Genomic DNA, 26,191 nt, shown 5'->3' with positions numbered 1-26,191 from the left:
ATAGTTGAGAGCACCGTGCAGCCAGGACGCCAGAAACTTAACTGCAAGTCACCCAGACCTGATGGCGCTTAAATAACTCAGACCCGGCCTCAGGGCCTCAGTCTGCTCCAGCCGGAACCCCCGGTTCACCTCGGATGTCTCAGCTTACCTTCAACAGAGAGAAGCCAATTCTGCAGCCTCTGAATGTCCAGAGGCGAGCCTGTCTCTCTCTACCAGCGCTCATCCTCTGCCTTGTGTTAAACATGATTTCATACCTCTTATCTGTGAACTCTCGAGGCTTGAGACTAAATCCTTACACATCTCTGCATTCCCTGTAGTACAACACAGTACTTTCATTCTGTGTGTTCAATAAATACCCATTAGCTACTATTTGAGTTATTTTTATAGGATAATTAAGGCACAGGTAAAATATGGATGAAATGGGGCTGTTTTTCCTACCCTATTATGTTTGGCTTCAGAGAAATTATCATTATTAAACTAATGTAACATTTTTGCTTAGTTTAAGAAGAGATATTTTTCAAATTTTAGACTGTCCTCCACAGCAGGAAACTTCACAAGAATAAGGAAATAGTTAAGACACAGACCTATACAAAGACACAGATCTTGATGCTTTAAGAATGGGCATGACTTTGTGAAAGTTCATGCTGGGAAAAAAAACAAAGGTGTCAGGAAGAATGATACTGTACAAAAATGTGAAGTAAAATCCAAAGTGTCAACACAGTATTTATTCAGTTCCTTAACACACTTAATGTGTAGTGTCACTGTTAGGTAAGATTTATAAACAAACTGAGCAAAAATGTCTGCATAATGATGGTACATTAACATTTTAAAATCTCCGAAAGATTCTGCCACCAGCTCTCTCATGGGAATCTTAAAAATATGGTTAGGTTCTCACAGAAAACAGTAATAAAAGATTTTTCAGGTTATGTGGCATTTTTCGTCCAACTGTCCCAACACTTCTATTTATCAAACAGGGGCCCAGATTACTCTAGTTCATCTTTATTTTAAAAAGAATTTCCTTTTTGTCCATTAGCAAGGCTCATGGAAGCCTAGAAAGGCTTGGGTGTTTGAAACAAATGACATCATCCTAAATATTCAAAGCAACACATTTAAGTATTATCTCTATGCTCTTGGGGTAATAAAGCATATGCTTTTGAATATACTGAGCCGTATTTTAACTCATTAAACAATTCTTTAGCACTACCTGTTGGTCAAAAATTTGACTTATTTTTAATAGGTTGTGATGCAAATTATACGAAGAGGTGCAAATGATGACCCTTTATTTAGTGCCATCATTTAAAATACTCTCATGTTTATAACAATGCTTTTCTTTGGGAGATCAGCAGAGGGTATTCTATTTTAGTTATGTTGAAGGAATATTCCTTACCAAATTTACTACATCTACTATATCGTGTTTAATGATCAGAGCTAATAAATAGAGCATCAATTACATGCCAGGCACTGCTCCAGTAACATATATGAACTCATCCTCTAAACCACCCACGAAGGATTATTGTCTGTTTTTTTTTAAACACACAAGGAAACGAAAGCACTGGGAGGTTATCAGCCCAAAGTCATATAAGTGCTTAGTCACAGGGTGAGGATTCAGACTGTTCCAGAGTCTGTGCCCTCATCACTTTTCTTCCACTTACTTGGCATATTAGTTTGACCTCCCGGTTCTGAATTCTTAAAAAGTAGCTACACTTGCTGCTGGCTAAAAAAAAATCCAAAACCAGCTGAATAGCCATTATTTTACTGAAATCACTTTCCAAAAACTTTAAGGAGTTTTATGATTTTCTCTGCAATTAAGGACAGTCTGTCAACCGTGCCAGTGTATCTTCTAGAGAGTGTAAGTTAGGCTGGAGGAGAAAAGCGACAGCATTTTAAGCACTGTCACTCGCGTTCCAAGGGCTTCATTCATAAAACCAGTTACTCCCGGCGGCACTCAGCGCGTGTGTTTGAAAGTGAGCGTTCAGGTCCTCCGGAGGCTTTCGCTCACCCCACAGCCAGCTGGATCGCCAGCGCCACCGCCGAGTGCAGAGAGAAGAGGAAGGAGCGGTTGGAGCGGAGGCAGTCACCCCAGGTGGACCGAGCCACGCGTGCGCTTACAGGGCAGGAGGAGACAAACTGCCTCCCCAACTCACACACACTCCGTCAGACGCCTACACCGTCTGCACCTCTCAAGAATATTCCTGAGACTCAGTCTTCACACAAATACCAAGAGTCTCCCATGTATCTTCATTCAGAGGAAATGTTAGATTCAGAAGATGCATCTCAAGGAGTGTACAGCATGAGACAGAGAGGCAGCACGGAACAGAAACGCTGCACACCAGCCAGCGAGCAGGACGGTAGCAAGAGCGGATGCAGACACGGGCCCCTAGCCATCAACTGGGGACCTCGATGATGGTTTTAAATCTCCATGAGCATCATTTTTCTGATCTTCAAAATTAAAGGGGTGATATTTTAATGGCTTATATAGATTAAGTGAAAGAGTTAATATAAAGGGCCCGTCAATGCCTGGTATCCAGCAGTTAAGACAACTGACTAAATGGTCAGTTGTCTTAATAGCAATTAAAAAATCATTAATGTAAGCAAGAGTCAAAACCATTCATGTAAGTAAGAGTTGATTAATGTAATTGAAAGTCCCTTGGACTGCAAGGAGATCGAACCAGTCAATCCTAAAGGAAAACAGTCCTGAATATTCACTGGAAGGACTGATGCTGAAGCTGAAGCTCCATTACACTGGCCACCTGATGTGAAGAGCTGACTCACTGGAAAAGACCCTGATGCTGGGAAAGATTGAAGGCAGGAGAAGGGACCAACGGAGGATGAGATGGTTGGATGGCATCACCGACTCAATGGACCGTGAGTTTGAGCAAGCTCTGGGAGATAGCAAAAGACAGGGAAGCCTGGCGTGCTGCAGGCCATGGGGTCGCAAAGGTCAGACACGACTGAGCGACTGAACAAAACAACCAAAATATATTTATGATGAAGGTGAAAGTGAGAGTCGCTCAGTCATGTCCGACTCTTTGGGACCCCATAGACTATACAGTCCATGGTATTCTCCAGGCTAGAATACTGGAATGGGTAGCCTTTCCCTTCTCCAGGGGATCATCCCAACCCAGGGATCGAACCCAGGTCTCCCGCACTGCAGGTGGATTCTTTACCAGCTGAGCCACAAGGGATGCCCAAGAATACTGGAGTGGGTAGCCGATCCCTTCTCTAGCGGATGCTCCCAACCCAGGAATTGAACTGGGGTCTCCTGAATTGCAGGCGGATTCTTTAGCAACTGAGCTATCCATGATATAACTGTAACTTCTAAACTTGGCTCATTTTTTTTTTACATTGCTCAGAAAATATATTGAAGATACATGCCTATTACATAAATGTCAAAAAGACTGCATAAAATTAAAAATGTGCTTTCAATAATTCAGAATACAGGAGTCTTTGTAAGGATAATACCTGAGACAAAACAAGTGTTTTATATACAATAAATAATTTTCCTTAAAAACTATTTATTTTGAAAATACTAAGAAAAAAATGTCTAAGTACATTCAGTACACTTTAAAAATAAAGTTTTCATTCAAAGACTGAGTCAAAGAAATGGGAAGACATGCAGAATGAAAACACTATCCTCCAACTCCCAGACAGAACCAGCAGTAAAGAGAGCAGGAGAAAACATCACACACAAAAAGGAAAAACATAGATAAATTAACAAATTCACAAAATGCAATCAATAAACAGGAAAGATACTCCCTGACAAAACTAAATATTTTCCCACAGATACTGAGAATCTGGCTTTCACAATGCTTAAAAGAAAAGTCAGAAACCTAGTACCCCTATCTGTTTAATTAAGCTCAAAGAAGGAGAAAATTAAGCTACAAAAACTATAATAATTAATGTCAAACATGGGGTTTTTTATCATTTTAACCAGCACCTAACAACACTGATAATTTAAATCACGTAAGAAAATTTTCTCTTCAGTCTGCTTTCCTCAAATCTGAAGTCTTTTACAAGTTTAAAAAGGAAAATAAAAAGAAAAATGTAGTTTATAAAGATTAGTATTTAAATGTGGCAAAATTACAGCAAAGTGATACTTTTAACTTTCCTCCTATAACTGTAAACCTGAAACCAATCTCTTTCCAAAACACGTGATATCCAAAATCAATCACTAAGTTTGTCTTTCAAACTCATTTTTATGTTTCAACTGTTTGATAATTTTAATGAGTATGCTCCACTGTAGAGTGGATGACTGGTTTCCAGTCTTTTAAAGAAAGAGACCCTGTAACTGTCAATAATCTCTGAAGACTCCCCCATGTGAGTTACATATACTACATACGGTACTATGGGTTCTACATCACGCTTTAAAAAATATACACAAATTTCAAAAAGATCAGCAAGCAAATTAGACCATGTGCATTTTTCTAGAGACAGCAGCTCATCTGCCTATAAATTTACAGACTTCTCTTTGTGACTCAGTAACTCTTCAGAGGTACAAGAGCCACTGGGTTGGAACCAGTCATCTGGAAGTCAGCTCAGAAAGCACACGACCCACTCACGTTTGTTCAGTGCTTTTTTAGTGCACACAGTTTATGACACAATTTACACACTCAGCCTGAAAGATAGCCAGAGGGGGTGTAAGAATTCTCATTTCACAAATAAGATATGGAAGTCGAGAAGGAATAAAGAAACGGGTTGATGTTACACAGCCTAACAACGGTGGAATTCCTTTTAGATAACAGGTCTTATCGCTAACAATATTTTTAACCCATTTGTTCATCTGGTTACAAAAGGCCAATGTAATCAAATTAGACTAACATACTTAGCCAGTAATTCAGAGGGGAAAAAAAAACATTTTAATTTATATCTTTTTGGGCTACTTAGCAATGTGGGTCACAATTCTACATAAAATCATTTTAGGGGTATTAAAAAGGAAATGGCAAAGTGGGCTAAGATATGTTAAACAGAGAAGCCATCTTAGAAAAGTGTTATGACTTAGGAAAACAATATATTTCTAAATATTGCAAAATGTCCAGGTTCTAACCCATTTAAACCTTCACATTGTACTTGACATTTCTAAACTAATAAACCCAACTGTCTGGTCAATTTCTTAGTAATCTTAGCAAGACTGGGTAGTCACTCTAAAATGCATTAACACAGTTCATTAGTTAAGAGGTAAGAATTCCAATTTCAGATAGTAAGCAACAAGGTGCCATCTGCAAGAGAATGTGGGAAACACTTAACTAAAGGGTTACTGCCTGAAAGAGCTAAAGCCAAAAGGTCAAGAACCTGGAGAAGGGACACCATGTTTTACAGCATATTCGTTTAGATTTTTGAAAACCTTTTATGAAACATTTTAGGGTAGGGGGTATTCAAGTGTTTCATTCCCTGCCCCATTTCAAAGTACCACCCAAGAGCAAATTAAAACAGTGATGAAGGGAAACGCTTACAGGTTTGTATCTCAGAGCATCTCTGTAGGATCCAAACAAAGCCGCCTGAGCCCTGAGGAAGGCCCTGGCTACTCCATCCCCCGTAGCTGTGGACTGCTTCTTCAGTTTATTTTTCAGGGCCGAGACCTGCGTGACAGAGAGGAATCGTTACATTCACACCTCGGAAATTGGTACGGCGAGGGACGAGCCGATCTGCAGGCAGGCCGCAGCGTCCGAGGGTCAGCCCGGCCACCGCCTCCTCGCCGCCGCTTATCGTCGTGACCACGGGCAGCACCTGCTGGCCCGTTAATTGAAAGGGAAGCAGGGGCCCGCGGTAACGTGCTAATGCAAATTGGTCTGTGCGCTCCTTTTTTATTCCCAAGGCCTCCTGACATAAATAAGCTTTAATTATTTTACAGTAAACTGCTTGTGAGCCACTTTCCTGCAGATGTTTAGCCATTACAACATGTGTCTACTTGTTTGGAGATGGAGCTGGTTGGGGAGTGGTTTGTTTCTGCTATGGAAGGTTACTTGTTCCAGGCCCTCCAGGATCACTGGCTGTTTAATTTTATTTTTGGAAGCCTCATTTGTACATATAATTTTCCAGTCACTTGTTGAGTAGTTTTCAGCATTATTAGATAGAAAGTGGGAAGGGAGTTAAGGTTACTGAGAATCTAAGCACGAGTAGGGAATTCTGTTACGCTCGTTAGACACTGGCTGTCCCATTTGATATAAATAGTCTTCCATGCCAAGTACTCATGTTACCGTTTATGAACGAACAAACAGGGGCTCGAATGTGTGGACTGACTTGTCCTTAATATTTGGCTACCAAGAGGTGAAACTGAGATCTCAACCCAGTTCTGTCCAGTTTTTCCCACCACCACTTGCAGGATTTGAGTTCAACGTTATTGCCTTATGAACCAGTTATCCCACTAATAATGTTTCTAAATCAAAGAAAGATGTATGATCTAGAAATCTGCATACTTTTAAAAGGCACCTATGTTTGCTACAATTTTCCATACACTTGCATCCTTTAATTTCAGGTCCCGTGTATTAATATTTTGGGGCTTCCCAGATGGCTCAGTGGTAAAGAATCTGCCTGCCAATGCAGGAGACAGGGGTTCAATCCCTGGGTTGGGAAACTCCCCTGGAGGCAGATATGGCAACTTGCTTCAGTATTCTAATCTGGGAAATCCCATGGACAGAGGAGCCTGGCGGGCTACAGCCTGGGTCTCAAGAGTCGGACATGACTTAGTGAGCAAACCACCAGCTCCACAATCATATTGCTGATGTGTACTCGTATTTTTTTAAAGAGGACGTGATATGATCTGTTCCCATGCCTCCAATTCACTTGACCCACTCCGTTCCCACATAAAAACCTCACTCTGTACACTTAAAAAGTACAAGTGATGCTCATATACATTCCTTAGCAATGCTCTACCTGGGTACATGAGGTCATGTAGCAATCCTGTTTTCTCAAGAAAAAAACTGATGGGACGAGTTGGCCTGCTCCCTTACCAGAGCATATTCTCATCCTTACGACAGATACTACCAGATTAACTACGCTGTTCCTCCTTTACATATATGTGCAAGGAGTATTTACATTTCTTTATACAAGCAGTCCTGACTGCTCCTGTGGATGATGATTGTAACTGAAGTGTCAACCTAATTAACAACCAAACTTTGAATAATGCTAATGAGAAATGAACACAGCATCAGAGGCAGGACCAGCTCTACAGGTGATAAACCTTCACAGGAGTGACATTTTCCAGTGTAAAGTCACAGCCACTGTGATCTGATCAAAGACACAGACCTCCACTGGGTCCAATTATAACCACAGTTTTGAAAAAATTACTGAGTTAGGATGCTCATAATCTATGCAGAAAGGCCTTTGCAGTATAGGTCTTTCCCCATAGCTGTGATCTTCTCAATTTATATCCAGGCTCCACAGATCCAGATAAAAGTTTAGAACCTAGTTCACTTAGCCCACAAAGTGAATAAACCCGGATTCATTTAAGAAGTTGTTATTATTAAAATATAACCTCAATAAATGCATATTTTTAGGTAACCCACATATTCAAAAATAAATACAGCTGAAGGATGTAAAAACAAACCTCTGACTTAATGTCCTATATTCTGAAGATAGTAATAATGTTAAGTTCCAAATGCCTTCTTAAAAGAAAACAATGGGGATGAAATCAACACGTGTATTTCATTAATGCCCCCTAGAAAGGCTTATCATGCAAAGAATAGCATTCTAGTCTTCCGAAGTATTATAAAGTTGGGTTATGTTTACTTTAGAAAAAAAAAATTAAACATCATGCCTTGTATCTTTGCAAAAGTGAACTCCTCAAGATGTATTTCCTACAAAACCTGAAGGTGGGGCTTCCCTGGGCGTCCAGTGGTTAAGAATCCACCTGCCAACGCAGGGGACACAGGCTCAATCCCTGATCCGGGAAGATCCCACGTGCCAAGGAGCAACTAAGCCCGTGCGCCACACCAGACAAGCCACCGCCATGAGAAGCCTGCACACCGCAACGAGAGAGGAGCCCCAGCTCCTTGCAACTCGAGAAAGCCCGCACAGCACCAAGACCTAGTACAGATAAAAATAAACACGAGTACCCCAATGTTCATCGCAGCACTGTTTATAATAGCCAGGACATGGAAGCAACCTAGATGTCCATCAGCAGATGAATGGATAAGAAAGCGGTGGTACATATACACAATGGAGTATTATTCAGCCATTAAAAAGAATACATTTGAATCAGTTCTAATGAGGTGGATGAAACTGGAGCCTATTATACAGAGTGAAGTAAGCCAGAAAGAAAAACACCAATACAGTATACTAACGCATATATATGGAATTTAGAAAGATGGTAACAATAACCCTGTGTACGAGACAGCAAAAGAGACACTGATGTATAGAACAGTCTTATGGACTCTGTGGGAGAGGGAGAGGGTGGGAAGATTTGGGAGAATGGCATTGAAACATGTAAAATATCATGTATGAAATGAGTTGCCAGTCCAGGTTCGATGCACGATACTGGATGCTTGGGGCTGGTGCACTGGGACGACCCAGAGGGATGGAATGGGGAGGGAGGAGGGAGGAGGATTCAGGATGGGGAACACATGTATACCTGTGGCGGATTCATTTTGATATTTGGCAAAACTAATACAGTTATGTAAAGTTTAAAAATAAAATAAAATTAAAAAAAAATTAATATCAGTACTAAAAAAAAAAAAAAAAACACACAAAAATCTTAAAAAAAAAAAAAGACAATCCATAGCTGGCGGGCTGCTGTACAGGTTATAAAGTATATGGAGCAAATGCCTTAAAGAAAAAACAAAGAAAGACGCCTGAAAGTGACAGCTCAGCTCTGCACAAATCAAGAATCCTTGGATGATCATGACACCTGTGCCGGCCGCGCCTGGAAGCAAGTCAGGCCACTGCTCAGCCTCCACCAACCCAAGTCCTCAACTATGCAACCGCCAAGCAAGTCTCCCAGGGTTATTAATCACATTGCCACAAACCCTTCCTAAACAAAATAGTAACTATGTAGCCTTCACTTCCAAAATTTGTCAATGTCAGTTCCTGAATTCCATCAAGAGGTCTATAGAACACAGCAAAGAAGAAAATATTTGCTCTAGAACTTCGGATAGGGTAGCCACTAGACACAGGAGCACCTGAAATGTGACTAGCCCAAACTGAGAGCTGCGGCTAGTTTAAAAAAAAAATACATTGGATTTTGAAGACTTAGTATCATAAAAAGAGTAAAATACTTCAGTAATAATTTTTATTGATTACATGCTGAAACAGTATTTTGAATATACTGGGTTAAATAAAACATTAAAATTCATTGCAGCTATTTCTTTTTGCTTTTTAGCATGGCTGCTAGAAATTTTTAATTGCCAACGTGGCCTACATTATGTTTCTACTGTGGACGGGGTTTTTTTACATGAACAGACTATTCATGTTGAACATACTATTCACACAATTTCATACAGACATGTGAGACTAAAAAAAACTGCCTTGCAAGAAATATGGTTAAGGTTCTCCTTTGCCTATTTCTACATTATTTCACCTTTACAAACTGCACATGAAGAGCTCTTCCTTGACCTATTCGAGGTGAGCCTCGACTGTCAGCAGATGGGTGGTGGTCCCAGTTTCTCAGACCACAGGGGCAATGAGTTAAGTGTTTCTATGTGCACCCATGAAAGCTCATAAACAACCTGTAAAAATGAAACGTTTTTTAACAGTCAGCTTCAGATACGAGGATACTACTCTAATATAAAATAATTTTCAACCTAGTTATTTTTCTGTACTGTAAACCATGGGAGTAAGTTATCACCAGTTACCACTGCCCTTTGCAGGGCTAATTAGCTGTGAGCAGATTTTAATATATATATATTTTAATTTTAAAAAAGAGAAGGTGATGTATCTTCTGCACTTTTAAAATACCTGGTCTGGGAAATCGCATTTTCTGCTTAATTCCCAAGCTTCTAAGTTTAGTTTTGACATAAATGTACATCTCTCCATGATATCCTAAAGCTTATACTCACATGTAACTGAATTCTGCAAAGCACCTGAAACTTTGGTAACATGGCTATTACCACAAAATCCTATCACGGCCTCCTGAAAAAGCATCCATTGTTTTCTCTTTTTATTCTTAAGAAAGTAAGCTGCAATGTTTGATGGCTGAGGATGACTTCAAAACTGATGTTTTACTTTGACATATTTAGTCTGTACATAAATTAAGTCTAATTAGGTATCATACTAGACCCTCCCCCCCAAAAAATGTGAAAAAACTTCAGAATAAACATAATTTCACTGCTCTTATCAAGTGTTCAAATTCCTTTCCTACAATGAGCATCCAGGCTTCTGAGCAACCGGAATTACAGCCAGGGTCTAAGCATAGTGAGAGTTCACTGCAACATGAATAATATTTCCAATTCTCACCCTTGCCCTCTTAGCACTAAGTGACTATGAGTAAAAGGAGGGAATTACACGAGTAAACACAGCAAACAGGCATAAATTAAGAGTGCAAGCCACATGCACGTGGTCTGAGCAGTGAAGCAATGATGCTAACTTGGGGTTAGGAAGGGAGGTGACATAGAGGAGCTGAGATTTTTCAAGGAAGTGACAGGTTTCTCTCTTAACTTGACTTTCAGATGTGGCTTCTCAGGAAAAATAAATCCACCACTATAACCCACTAATTTTCATTTCATTTCTTAGGATCACAAAGAGAAACATCAGGGTAAAGAACAGAAGGTAGACACAAACGTTCAGGAATAATATTGGGATAAACCATGTGTCCTGACAGGGCGCTGTGATATCTTTAAGTATCCGTATTCCTAATTGAACTCTACTCCAGAAACTACATACATTCAGAAGAGCTAATGCTTCAAAGAATATCTTGCTTTAGAAAAAAGTTACAAAGTTAAAATCTTCTTTATTCTTCCCTGAAACATCTTATGGTCATTGTATGAACCCAAAATTAAATCCCTACACTTTAATCCTTCTAATGTTCAGTTTCTTAGGCAATAAAATGAACCCTTTTGTCTTAATTTTCTAACATGCTTCTATTTAAGGATTAAAACACTAACCTTTAACATTTGTTAAATGAAAAACACATGATACACTGGCAGAGGGCATCGTGACAGTTTCTTTGAATGCTTAAATTACCTATCGGAACCTAAAACATGGTGTCATCTACAACTGCTTTCCCTTCAGAGGGATCGTAAAACGAAGACAACCAAGACCGCTCTTACTCCTTCTCAAGTCCAGCATCATGCCAGTGTCTCAACAGCAATGTCACTTCCAAGATCCAGGGGGTGAGAAAGTGCCCTCGGAGGCCTTCTGGACACTGCACCCTTCACGTCTTCCATGAGCAGCTCCCACGTCACCGAGCCCCAGCCATCTGACCTCCGATATGGGTCTCAAATCTGTCCACCTTGCTCCAAATCCCTGCCACTATCAAGTTCAAGCAGCGATCATCTCTCGCCTGGACCACTGCAAATGATCTCTCAACCCATCTTTCTGCTTCATTCTGCTTCGTCAGACCCAGGGATCTTCAGGACCGAGAGCTAGAGATGGCGTTTTACAAGCCTAAGTGGCCTGCAGCATTGTTCCTCTGCTGCGGATCTCCAGTACAGGCCCAGTAAAGCCTGGAGTCCTGAACAAGAACCAGTGACCTCACGCTCTCACTCCTGCTGTATCTCTATCACCTCACTGTGTGTAACTCTCGCTTCTCTGCGTCTCACCACAGCTACACAGGGCTTCTCTCCCTTCCTGAATTTGCCAACAGCAGAACCTCTGCATACACTTATCCCTCCTCCTCCCACTCTGCGTGGCTTCCTCACACCCACCATTCAGGCCAGTTCTGCACAGACGTACTGACATCTCGAGTTGAACCACAAAAGGCATATGTGAGTTTACAGGCAGGTAACAGTGGCCTCTTGGCTTGACTACAACTATTTCACTTGGGCTCTCTTCCAGCGGAGGTGCTGTCAGTCCACCGGCATCTCACTGAGCTCTCACTCTCTCTTTGGTAGCAGAAACCCTAAGCTCCAAGGGGCGCCTGGATAACCTAGCTGGGTTAGCCAGCCATCTCCCTGCACCACCGTGACCTGGTGTGGCCAAGGGCTTGTGTTCAGCTGATGGAACGTGAGCTTAAGGACTGCAGAGTGTACATCTTCTCATCCACTCTGCTCCCAGTGCAGCATATAGTTGGTGCCTCAGCAGTATTTGAATGAGAGAATGAACAAATCAACCACCTGTCCAAGCACACTTCGTCCTAACTTCTCTAGTTGAGTGAATAGAGTGTCTGTGACGGGGCCCAGGATCCAGGGACCAGAATTCACTGAGAAGGCCACCAAGTTGTCATCCCATCAGCAGGATCTGGGAACCCCTATCATGAGAGTGCTCACAACATCATGTGCACAAAAAGTCTCTTGAATATGGAAAACTCAGGAACTTAAACACACACACAGAATTTTTCAATTATTTTAAAACCAAAATCAAGGTCTTTACATTAAATACATAAACACACACACACAGAGAGGCAGCAAGAAGAAAGAGAAGTGAACTTTTAAGATGACACAGGAGGAGAAAGGATATTAGGAGAAAGGCTAGCTAATTTAGACGGAAATGAAAAGCCATGAGAAAACCAAGGAAACTCATGAGCACTGAAAAAAATCACTAAAAGTAACAAATTATAAATCAACTTTCAAATGGCAAATGTACAGAGACATGGAGGGAGGGACAGAGCAGGGCTGGACTGATTCTCCCATGCAGCCAAGAGAAACCAGTGAAGATCTTTTAAATGCCTGAAGCCCAGTTAATTAAGATTTTGCATTTTTAATTTTTGTTTTATAACGCTTTGGTACTGAAAGTTTATTTAAAAAAATATACACTGAGAAAACAGTAGGAAAACACAGCAGGATCTGTTTGTACTCACAGACCAAAAAAAAAAAAAAACAAACAAACCTTTGTAAATAGTCTCATCTCTGAAAATAACTATTGAAAAGAAAAGGGAGCCCCCGTGACAGCGGAAGTCGGGGCAGGAGCCCGGTGCCTGCCACCACGCCCTGCTTCTCCAGGGCCAGGAGACACACGGCGGCCCTCGAGCCACAGAGGAAGAGATTAAACCTGCTTCCAGGCTTCTCCCTGTCATTACTGTGGGAGTCAGATGGAAACACCCTTAGAGCGCGTTCTAGGAAGCAACTCTAAACAGGGACTTGAACAGCAACGTCCGCTCCAAAGGGCGGAAGAAACACAACCTCGGTTCTCTCCCAGGACCGCTGACTGGGTGCCTACACTGCCCGCCGCCCGGAGCTGCAAGGAGGGGCGATGCCCCGGTGCCTGGTCCACTAGCTGGACAGGGGTGTCTCCTGGAGTCTACCCTATTAAACAAAACAACGTCCTCGAGATCACTCTGGAACCCAAGTCAAACTGTTATCTTTCTCATCTGGACACTTGAGAGGTTTGCTGGGGCTTCGGTCACTGCTAAACGCGATGAGGATTACCGCAGAGCACTGGTGAGCCTGGAACTAATAGAATATTCTCTGGGGCCTCTTTTTTTTTCTTTATAACATATATTATGACAATTTAACATATTAAACCTTCATGTTGGATTAGAGGAAATATACAGTGAATTAAACATATTTACTGACCTACTTGTACAGTTGGTTAAGAGTTAAATTTATTTATATACTTGCATTTAAACTGACTTTTAAAAATTCTCCAAGAAAGCCAATTCTTTCCCAAACATATTCCCAAATGAATGAACTCACTTGAATTTAGATGATCTAAAAATTTTAGTTAGAGTTTGGGTTTTTTCCTTTAGCTTTTTAGGCTTGTAGTGATGTTTAGTTAATAGGAGCAATTTGTGTCTTTCCTGTTCACGTCATGGTAAAACCATTAACCTGGTCCTAGGTGTGATACTTGAAAGTCTCAGATGCACCACGCTTTAGAGGACTCTATTTTATAATAAGGCCTTTTCAATGTTTTAATAATTAAATATGCTTTACACTGAATGTCACCATCCTGTAACACACTGTGGCCTACCGTGAAGGGTACAATAACGCTTCCGTGTGCAAACTGCGTTTTCTACACAACCTTGGAATAGAAAATGGAAAATCATTTTCCAAGAGCATTACACAGAACATGAAAATGAGTTTTTAAAACAGTGCTGACAATCCTAATTTAAGTGAAATAAGTCATAATGATATTTCTTTAACAAGATTAGAATGGAGAGTGGGCTTTTACATCAACAAGAGGTACTCAGTACCCTGTGTACCACGTTCAAATAAGAGGGACCACGCGCTAGTATTTGGGCCGTAAGTCTGAGAACCAACTTGTAAGAAATAAAGCTCCAGCCACACCAGGAACAGTACAGTTCTGTGCCTTCACCGTCTCCTCTAGCACAGACGTAAGTATTTTGACCTGCCTCAGAGTATATTATTTTTCACAATCTAGTAAGTTGAAATTATTTAAAGACAGTTATGCCACACAGGTCAAAATTTGCTTTCCTAAGTAATGAATATTCTAATGCATGTGACTTTTTCAGATGTCAATTCTAAGCAGCTTTCTTCTATAAGAGTTAGTTTATAATTGTTTTAACTAAATATGCACATAAGACAGATTTCCTATATCTCATTATAATTCGAATTAGCTTAATTTTCCCACAAGTGGGGTATCCTATTCATTTTTGAAACAGTAACAATTCTCCTTACTTTTCAAATTCTTCTTACTTTTCAAAAATGTTAAGGATGATAATAATTTAAGTGAGTACTAATACTCTAGAAATATTTTAAATTATTACATAATCAAAACTAAATTTGTATACTGTATATATTTGCAATGAAGGAAGTCTCAATAGTGCATTTTCTTAAATTAAAATGAACTCATTTGAGATTTCAAATGTTATATTTAATACAGACTGGCTCCTTCTGCCCCCACTTAAAAACATATCACAATAAGAGTAACTGCAACTAATATTGTTACACAGCCATAAAATTTATTCTTTTATTTCAAAAACACTCAAATGACATATGTCTGAAGGTACCTATATCTGGCACAGCCACTAAAAAAAATAAAATGACAATGTATTTGTAGACAAAAACTACAAAAGTATATTTTAATGGGTCAACTGCTTTTAAAAGTTATTCCATGTAATTATCAATATCGTTAAAATCACTCCCAATAAAATTTGTTTTTCTTCTTTTAATGATCCAAATCTATAGTGAAATGATGAAATCGAAAAACAAGTGTTCTTGTCAGAAGACAGGAAGAGGGTTTTTTTTTCCTTTCCCTTAAGGAAAACAAAGGGTTCCTGAAAGCTTTGGCCTGATTTATTCTTCCAATTTTAAATACCTTAAGAGCAGCGGAACTGCTACTGGCATGGTAGTATTTCTAACAGTCAATAAATCTAAAATATTATGTGTGAATATTGGAATGAAGCCATTAAGAAGATTACAGCGTGCAACACAGCAGAGGGTCCACAGGAAAAAAGAACTAGTAATTCAGGACAACTGTGACCACTGACCTTTGAACAGCCAAGACCACTGGTCAAGCTGACACGATAATAAAGTGCATATGCACAGAAAGCCGTCCAGCCTCTAAGTATAAATGTCTGGGTGAACAATTTTAAAAGGCCCCCGTTTGAATATCAGTTAATTTATTAAATTATCAAACAATACCAACAGTAATGTTCTTCAGGCTTCAAGCATATTTTATTAAGTCACAAAACAATTCAGGACTATCATTTGTGACCTGAACACATCTCACTCAAAACATTTACAACTAAAGGAAGTATGATGGGATACTTTATCATATCTCCCCACTGTAAGAGATACTCTTTCCTACTTTGGAAAACTGAGGAAAAACCTAAATTTATTAGAGATGGATTAAACAACCACCTGAAATATTTTCAGAAAAGGATTTTAACTTTAGAACATCTCACACTTGCAGTAAATAGTCCTAGCTCCATCTGAGAACTATTTCAGATTATTCATTCTTCAAATTTGTCTAAGTCTGCAGTCCTTAATTTCAACCATACAAATACAATAGCTATATCTACATCATCTTGCAGAGTTCCTTTTTATGAATATTCTTTACTATTTCGGTTATGTTTAATTAACTGTTGCTTATAACTAACCAGTGGGACGATCCCTTCTGTCATTGTACATATTTAGGTTTTTACATTTTGTGAATATTGTTTAACTTCACATATTTAAATAAATGTTTAAATATCAAACTAATTCTACTAGGAAAGTAGCAGTTCTCAATTTGAACAGAATCACCCATCAAAAAAGTACTATTAAAGACTGTTTTCCTCAAAGTAATGATCAGCTATAGCTAGAGCTGACTGTAAACATTTTAATATAACACAAGAAAGCTGATTTCTTCTCTTTCTTATTCTTCCTCATTTAAAGGAAAAAAAAATCCTCTCTTAGAGAATTAACTGTGAGGACTATATGCACTTAAGGAAAACACTCTTAAAAGCTGGGACTTTATTTTCATAATTATGTCCCTATCTAGTGAAGACTACTTTGATGGATTTCTAAATGAACAACTCTAATCCTTTCTAGCAGCTTCTGCAGAATTTTTATAATGAGGCAATCTAGTTATAATGAGCTAAAAAGATAATATAATTCTTCATTGGCCTAGGTTTGGATTTATTCATACATAGCACAAATTTTACTACAGTGAGATAAAGTAGTTCAGTTAACTTGCTTCAAGGTCAGCAAGTATTTTAGGTTATTTATGGGCATAAATAATCTGATTTTGACTTTAAAGTCACATTTTTCCTATCAGCAGCCATAAAAGCAATCAAGGCAAGTATTATTGTATTTTTTGAGTTTGGAAAAAAAATAATTAAAAACTCAAACCTAATAATGATTTCAAAGTACTTGCAATATTACTGAAAATAATATTTTGAAGGTTATTTCCGAATTTTAATATATCTGAATAAATGGATTCTTAAAAGGAAGTTATTTTAAATTAGAATTGTTACATAGATATTTTTAAATAGACATTAGAATATATACAGAAGCAGTACAATCTGCATTTTGTACCCTGTTCTAAGTAATACAAAGGCCAAAAAAATGCATTTCTGAAAACCACTTAACACAAAATACAGAATATATCCTATTATAAGCTGCAGACACACACATGCACACACACACACACACACACACACACACACACAAACCTCTGCAAGATCAAAGACCAAAAGAGAGCTGGCACTTAATTTATCAGCCTTTACAGACAAAAGACAGTTTTCGTCATTTCAAAAGGATCAGATGTCTTTTATGACAAACTGGGTTTGCAGTTTAATTTACAAATAGAATCCTAAGTAAGCAGCCTGTGCTCCGCCAGAGCAAATGACAAACAGTGTAGGTTTTCATTCTTGCGGCCCTCAGCAGGAGAGAGAAGATTAAAAATAAAACTGAAATAATTTAGAGAAAACAAATAAATGTTTCAGAAAGTTGAGGGAGATCAAAGCCAGAATTTTCTGACCCCAACTGTACAAGCATTTCTTATTATATTGACCAGTGCCATCAGCTCATTAATTAAAAGGAAAAGCGCTGGCAGGTGGCAGGGAAGCAAAAGCCGATAATTGGCCCCCTTCTTCTTCTTGCCTTCAAAAACTCGCTCATTCTTCTGCAAGACATGCCACTAGGCAGACAGAAATGCCTACTTTGTAATATAATGATTAAGATGAGATGAAGAGACTTGCGCTTAAAGAAACTCTGCCTAATGAATGCATCGAGCTGTTTAATTACGATCCTACTCTTACAATAAGGAATGTGATGCTCCATTCGACATCTCCTCGACTGCCAAAAGGTAAAAATATTAAATTGAGGCTCTACATTGCTTCCTCTCACACCACATGCACATAGGCAACCCTTTTATTTCAGACAGAAAAAGTGGGAAAGCAACTCCTGGTGATTCAAGGGTCCAGGAGAAAACACACACGTATGTTCACCACAAAACACCCTCCACACTTACCACATCGCTTGGAAGGCTGCTCAAGTCATTAAACGGTGATTCTAAAGTGTTTGTGTCAACATTTAACATAACCACATCCTCCAGTGATTTATTTTTCACTCTCTGTTTAAAAAACACAATTATAAACACACATCTTAGTATAGTTTCCTTCCAAAACTATCATGAGCTTAGACATGTAGAGAAAATTAATTTTAATGCATTAGCCTTAGAAAAAAAGGAAAATTCTACACTATGAAAGAATACAAACAATTTTGCCTTATGCGAAAGTCTATCTACAACCATTCAAAACGTAAGAGTAAAAAGTACTTAGAATGTTTACTCACCTAAAAATATTAATTTCGTTAGGAGCAACTAAATGTGATCTAACTACCAAAGAGATATTACAACAAACACAAAATAGGCACACAGCTATAATAAACTGTAAATATTTATATTCTTTAAATTTTACCAACTGAATTTCAATCCTATGATACAGGAACTTGTAGCCAGTTCTAGAGCTATTTTTAGCATAAATCATACTTTGGGGTTAACATAAAACAATAAATATGACTAAGTAGTAAATCAAGTTTTAAATTAGTAAATATTTCCTCTATTATCTCCATATCAATTTGGTATAAGTTGCTGATGACTTATAAGTGAAAGCTGAATAAGAAAAAATGACAGCAGTAATAGAGAATTTGTTGTATTCTTTATCCCATGAAATTAATAAAAAGGATCAAATTTAACAGCCTATCAGATCAACTATGTGACTTGTCACATTTGTTTGAAAGCTTAGTCAAATGGCCAAATTATCTCAATGCATGCACAAATCTATTAAAGCTGCATCCTTAAAGAAACATTTATAATTTATTTTTCCTATCTAAACTAATATGTCCACTTAAATCATATAGTTCTATTAGTCTTATTTAAATGATAGCAAATGTTATTCCCTAGTGAAAATAAGTAATATGTACATTAATGAAATATATCCATCAACTCAGAATTCCATAACTGCATAGTTCAACTAGCAATCGACCAATTAATCTCAGTGCAATAGTTTTAAAAGTGACATTCTAGAATAACAGCCATTTTTCAATTTAAACACCCTAAATATTAAATTGGCCAGGACAATCTTTTAAGTTAGCCACGACTGGAATTTCTGCAATCTATTTAGAATTTTAAATATCTGTGTACTGGGAAGAATGCTAAATTTGCTAGGAAAATGACAGTCTAAAGTAGGGAGTTTTTATGAATTAAGAAAGCCATAATGTCTATGTGGAATACGGATTCTCAAGCACACACATGATTCTGAAACCCTGTCTTGTAAAAGACACTATAATTATTCTCAAGTAAGATTCAGAAGATGGCCATTTCTAACAAATTAACAGAGACTCACTTATAATAGTGATATCAGTGCCAAATATTTATGAACTCACTTCCCTTCCATGTGTATATGTTTATGTAAAAGAGATTTACATACGTAAATATGTAGTTATCTACAAATCAACTATAGCATAACTATAAAAATAACCTATTTTATGAAGAAAAATATGTGTATATTAATGGCATTTATATGGAAAAAGTATACCTTAAGTTTAATTTCCATATTCAATTCTAAGTTGCCCTTTTAAACAGAAATAGTAGAGATAATCCAGAAACCTGATGCTTTTCAGGGAATGAAGTGAGTTCATCTAAATAGCCCAGAGTAATGGTTTTGTGATCCCAAAATGTTTGTAACATCACTAACACTTAACTCTGAATAAAGGAAATTAGTCTTGGTATGAAATGTATACTTTTTTCAAAGTTTCTCTTAGATTAAAAAAGTCTGATAATAGCTGAACATTAAAATTTGTTATAGGGAACACTCGGTAAGAATGGAAAATGTGTTCATTTCAATAAATCAATACACTGAGCCTCCCTAAAGTGAGAACAATTCTACAAGGGGGTGGAGATAGTATGCAATTTAAATGTTTTTTTAAAAATTCAGATTAATGTATTTTCTCTTTTATTTCCCTCCAAACCTAGCTTTTGCTATTTTTTTCTAAAGAAGAATAAAAGGTCAGATGGCCTGTGAAATGGCATCTCTTCCTCTGTCCCATACTTTTCGGTCTCACAAAATTCATGAACTTATTTTGGTGGGCAAAGATTAAGAGAGTGTGGAAAGAGAATGTGCTTTTTATCCCTCAAAAATAAAAAGATACTATTAGGACATGGACTGAAAGTCTTCTTGAGGACAACACAAGATGCTGAGCCACCCAGTCTGCTGGCATCCCCCGCCCGTCGCCCTCGTCACAGATGCCAGGAAGGGACATGGCGGCGGCCACCAAACCATGCTGTGAAACTGGGTCAACACTTTGTCTAGAATCATTCAATGACGTAAGCCCTGCACTGGGAGCCTCTGCGGACTTACTCCCAATCACTAATAGGCCCTAGTCTGCCTGGACTTTATCCCTAAAGTCTAGTTTTCAGGGGGAACAAAATGCCCTTACCATTCATTTCAGAAGCAAACTTAAACATTTTAAAAAGAGATTCCTAGCCAGCTTTTACTTATGACCACATAAAAGTAATTTTTAAAAGGTTTAGAAAGTCATTAAGTTTGTATCTTTGAACAATTAGGTTTAAAAGTCTTTGTAAAACTGATAAAAAGTGTTGAAACCTTCTTGACGGAGAGGGAAGAGGACATTTCAACACTTCCCCAAGAAAAAAAAAATCAGTTGTATTTGCAGCCAAACAAAATGCGAAAAATTATCCAGTCCTGTTTCATATGTAAAATGTGTAAATATATTTGTATTTTAATTATAATACCACTTAAATAAAATTTAAAAAGCACTAAAGATTAGAATTTTAGCTAAAAATAAATCTGCCTAATAATGCCATAATAAGAATGGAATTCTGATACAGGATGTGTGTCTCCTGGTAAAAGACTAAGAAGAAAGTTACTAAATGGTACCCAATTGGTTTGAAGACATTCCCGAAGTTCCTGTTATAGTTTCTCATTCACTATTCAGCCAAATAAACCAAATAAAGCCAAATAAAGACAGCTTAATAAGTTCAGAGTATAAAAGGAGCAGAGATTCCAGCTGATCTAATTGTGGCTTCATGCAGTCTCACTTCATGACAAGAGCCATTTGAAAGATAGAAAGGACTGCTTGTCCAAGACAATAAAGAGTAAAAAATTCTTAAAATTTGTTTCTTTAAAAAGGTAATGATTTTCTCAACAGGTGTCCAATAAACGTGATAAATTTTATGGAATAGTTAAAGCATGTACTACCTTCTGCAGTATTCTGGAAAAGCTTTTTTGTTTTAAAAGTTGATATAGAATCATTATGCAAAATAATAAAACAGGTACAGTCAACCACTTCAAATATTTTTCATTTGCATAAATAAAGGTATTATAAAAATGATGTGTTCTGCTAGGTATGTTAAATAGATACGTGCAGTAACATCAAAATCAAATCTGATGACTTTTTTAAAAAAAAAATCATGCCAACCAACCATGGTTAGATTTTTGCAAGAAATCAAACTACATGAATAAAATGCCGGTCATATATTCTACACTCTACTAGCAGATTAAATACCAACTTATTTATGTTTTCTCTTTTACAATTTGTTTTCACCGCAAGTACCTTGGCCTTTAAGAAGTTTTCTAAAAATAAACAAAATACAGAGGTATCACGCTATGCAATCCAGGCTTCAAAATTAAAAAGAAACTAAACCCACTACAATTCATTAGGATGTATTCTTTATTAATGGTTAAAGCATACTCTCTCCACAAAAGATGCTCAGGAGTTTTAAAAATAATCCCCAGGATCTTCCTTGATCAGCAAAGTGAGGATTGATACAGCGATAATGACTAATCATTAAACCAAATCTAACTCACTAAGTTTGCTTATCAGAAACTGGGTGAAAGTACAATATGGATAACCAGCCAAAGAAGAAATTTATTTGAACAAATCAGCTGGCATAACGATGCCAGGCAACTAACCCAAGCCTTTTGTTTACTTTTTAGAAACTAATCTTATAAGATGTCCTCTCTGGAAATCTCACTGATTTCAAGTTTAAGGTGTTTAAAGTTCAAGGTTTTCCATTACAGTGATAACAAATGACAAAAGTCACTCTGAAATGACAGTTAAAAAAAGAACCCTACATTTTTAAGTCCCAACAGGACTGAAAATTAAAATTTTTGAAAAGCTATATTCTAATTTAAAAGTTCATAATTAGTGTATTAAAACATTTTGATAAAATTTTGATACAATGGATTATAGTGAAGTTCGCAAAATAAAAATTTGCCCTTTATGATTCATAATTACAAAAATTTTTGCTTTAAAAATATAGAAATATATCTTCTGAAAGAGAAATAGATATAAAAGATCTCAAGCATCATCAAGAAGATGGTTTAAAGACTAAGTTTTTAGTATTTAAAACTTAACACATGACTGCAACCAAACAGAAGCTACTTTCAGGGTCTGAGGCCACTGAAGATAGCCACTGTGCATACTGATTAAATACAATTATTTCAATATCACCGTTTGGAAAACGATCATGTACGTATACTCTAAATATGCAGCTAGTTACTTCCTTGTACTATTCAACTGATATTCTCTCAAAACACAACTGTTTTAACTATTACTTTTATGAATTAATTTATCTCATGTCTAAAAGATACTCACCTCTAGGAGGCTGGAGTGTATTCCAATCAGGTACGGCATGGGGGCACTAAATTAAAAATACACACATATATGTTCACAGAATTCATTAAAACTCAAACAATGATACAGTAATTCAGAACGCTTTAAAAATACATTGATAAATGGGGGGTTCTAACATAGCACATGAGAGATAGCTAAAATTATTCCATTCAGAAAACTCAAATTTAATCTGAGGCCACTAATATATTCAAATTAAGGCTGATGTATATAAAATCACAGAATTATAATTAAATCAAGAGTTAATAATGTTTAAAAAACCTTGTTTTATGTAAGGAGAATATTAGGGTCTCCCATCGTCTAAGATGAATCTTTTCCATATACTTCCTATCAAATATATCTTGAAGAATCATCAAATTTATTCACACGTATTTGTATAATTTTTTATTTAATTAGATTCTTACATGATTTTATGAATATATATTCATGGTTTCACACATACGATATCACCAACATTTTTGAGTCAGTCAATCACAAAGTGTTTACTGAGACCCACTGTGTGCCAGGTACAGTTTGGTAACCGAAGATGCAAAGATAAATAATCGCCGCCGCCGCCTCTCTCACTATCCTATTTCTCTTCTATCTTTCCACTCATGTCCTGTGCCTTTTATTTAAATCCCATACATTCTTCTCTATCCCACTTTCAACTGTCATATAAAATTATATTTAGTAATAATATTAAATGAATATAATTTATTTAACTTATAATGATACTAAAGTTATCATTTTAATAAATTTTTAAATTGCTCTAATAAGTTTCAGAGTGATGTTAATTACTTCAACGCCGTAACTGGAGCAGACCCAGGTACCACCACCAGGCACAGAGGTGAGGGCATAGTAAACAGAAGAGACAGAGCTCACTCCCTCATGGGGCTGATATTCTAGCAGAGAATACAGACATTAAATGATGCTCATAATACGCAAAGTCAAGACTTACTAGTGATTTCAGAAATATTTCTCATGAAATACAGCGAGGAAATTATTCAACTCGACGTTTCAAAATGAACTTATTATTTAACAAGGAAACATGAAAATGAACAAGTGCCTACAAACATGATAGAAGACATGCAAGCTAGTAGCTGTTTTAAAATAAAACATTTTGGCATTTCTTTTATATACATCTCTGTGTGATACTTAATGCAAACCTTTTCTGTTAATGAAAACAGATAATATTCTTTTTCTAAGGATCTGCATAATTTTCCAAACATTCCTGTCATTATTAGAACTGAGCTGGCCAAAGTCTGGCATGTCCACTTTGCTACTGAGAACTAGACAAAACTGGCCCCTTGGCAGATCCAGTGTTCAAAGTAACCTCAAGCAGTTCCTAATTTGTTTATGAATGGCTTCCCACTAACATCCACACATCCAGAATTCACAAAAAGTAAGAATGGTTCAAACTCTTATTTAACTTCTCATTAGTCTAGTCATATTGTCCTAGATTTTAATTCCCAGTTGTCTTTGTCTTCTGTAGCTTTGTTCCTCCTCTTTTTTTTTTTTTTTTTTTTTTTTTTAACTTCTATGCAATGGGCCATCTGGAATTGATCTGATATTCTGGATATTTCATTTGACTGAAAGTTGAGAACTGTTTATAGGCCTTGATATCCTGAAGAGCTAACAGATTTTCTGCCTTCAAAAGGAGAGAGAAGGAATAAATGTGGACTGTTGCACTTCCGTTTAAATAAAAGTAGGCTAGTTGGTTCCCCATCCAAGTTCTCACCACTGGGATTCCTTCTGGGACTCCACAAAAGACAGAAAATGTGTGCCTCTAACTACTCTGGGCTCCTACGACCGGGTTCAGGCAACTTTCACAAAATAGTACAAATTCAAGTTACTGCACAATTTTCCAATTCACCCCAGGTTAGGAAACCTGACCACAAGGTTCATAATACAGGAAGACCATGGAATCTCAGATCTCAAAGCACATTTTAATATAATAAATGTTCATCAGACTATTTAAGCCTTCTAAAAATAATAATTATTATATCTATGTTACTTATGTTGAGGGGCAGGATCAGATTTTTAAAAATCAGTGACAAAAGTAAGAGCTAACCAACTGAAGTCCTATCAAATATACCTTAGATAATACTTTTAAAGCTTCATGAAAGCTAGTTACCTCTCGAAGCATAAACAATAAACTTACAGAAACTGTTAAGTCAGAATAAAAATCCAATACAGAATTCTACCCATAAAGTAACTGAAACTTTTTTCTATGGGATCACTGGGTATCTCTATGTAGTTTTATCTCACTAACTTCTGAAAAATCCAAAATACACACGTGTTGGACTGCAAACATTATTAATCTAGAGCACACCTTCCTAAAATAATTACGATGTTTTTCAGAATACAGACTAAACTCAATAGTTATTTCATCCTCATGAAACTGGATTGCCTACATCCTAATATTAAGTCAGCCAAATCTCATGAAAGGTAATTTTGCTACCCTAGCTGAAATCTCCTAATTAGATTAGGGCGTTAATAAGTCAGGGAAAGATCCTTGGCAACACAGATGTTTTATCATCTATGTGTAAAACTATCCTAGATTTTTCTGTCAATGGAATTATTTTGCAAAGACAGGATACACAAGGCTCTATTATGACTGCAGCCTCTTTTTGGTAGCAATTAATCTTTACTGAAAAATAAAAAATAATTACTTTGTAGTAGCTTTTTTCTTTTTTAGGTTTTTCTTATGGAGGCCACCCATGGGGTAGACCGTAACAGCAGTACTCTATTAAGCTAGGGTAGTCTGAACAAAATAATTTTCCATTTAAAAAAAACTATTCTCTTAGAAGCTAAATCTGTTCTTTTCAAAAAAGAGAAGAATCAGATAGAGAACATAAAAACAGTGACTCAACCATTATCACCCAAATGAACAATCATACTGGCGCTGGCCTCACAGCGCCTCGGGGGCGTTTCAGGACTCAGAAGGTTAGGGCCATGTGGCAACGTCACTCTAGGCCTCCTACATTAAAGCACTCTTTTCGTGTTCTGTTCTGTGTATCAACACCTACCATGGAAATTTCTAGGTCCACAAAGAGTAACTGTTAAGTAAAAGCACTGCTGCTGCTGCTGCTGCTAAGTCGCTTCAGTCGTGTCCGACTCTGTGCAACCCCATAGACAGCAGCCCACCAGGCTCCCCCGTCCCTGGGATTCTCCAGGCAAGAACACTGGAGTGGGTTGCCATTTCCTTCTCCAATGCACAAAAATGAAAAGGGAAAGGGAAGTCACTCAGTCGTGTCCGACTCTTAGCGACCCCATGGACTGCAGCCTACCAGGCTCCTCCGTCCATGGGATTTTCCAGGCGAGAGCACTGGAGTGGGGTGCCACTGCCTTCTCACAACATTATACAAATCTCTAGGATTTAATCATGTTGAATAACTGAACTTTATACCCGTTACACAGAAACTCCCCATTTTCCCCTGATACTGGCAGAGGAAGGGGAAAACACAGATGGTGTCGTTTCCTACCCTAGCAGACGGTGGTCACTTCTCCTGGGTGCTCTGATCGGGGTTCTTTTACGAGCCTCGGACATAAACCCTATGGCATCACGGTATTCCTCTGGGCTC

General features: G+C 37.6%; 1 protein-coding gene across 7 annotated transcripts in view; it reads right to left on the bottom strand.

The window, feature by feature from the left end:
- DENND1B (DENN domain containing 1B) overlaps positions 1-26,191 on the bottom strand; it is a 279,905-nt gene that overhangs the window by 76,065 nt on the left and 177,649 nt on the right. For all 7 annotated transcript variants that reach the window (XM_025285317.3, XM_025285321.3, XM_025285327.3 and 4 more), the window contains 3 exons: positions 22,593-22,638; positions 17,944-18,045; positions 5,451-5,576 (listed from right to left, as the gene is read on the bottom strand). In XM_025285317.3, the coding sequence (XP_025141102.3) occupies positions 5,451-5,576; positions 17,944-18,045; positions 22,593-22,638 (274 nt within the window). The remainder of the gene's footprint in view (positions 1-5,450; positions 5,577-17,943; positions 18,046-22,592; positions 22,639-26,191) is intronic.

The sequence above is a fragment of the Bubalus bubalis genome, chromosome 5, assembly GCF_019923935.1.
Source record: "Bubalus bubalis isolate 160015118507 breed Murrah chromosome 5, NDDB_SH_1, whole genome shotgun sequence".
NCBI lineage: Eukaryota > Metazoa > Chordata > Mammalia > Artiodactyla > Bovidae > Bubalus > Bubalus bubalis.
This window is presented reverse-complemented; position numbering and strand designations above follow the sequence as displayed.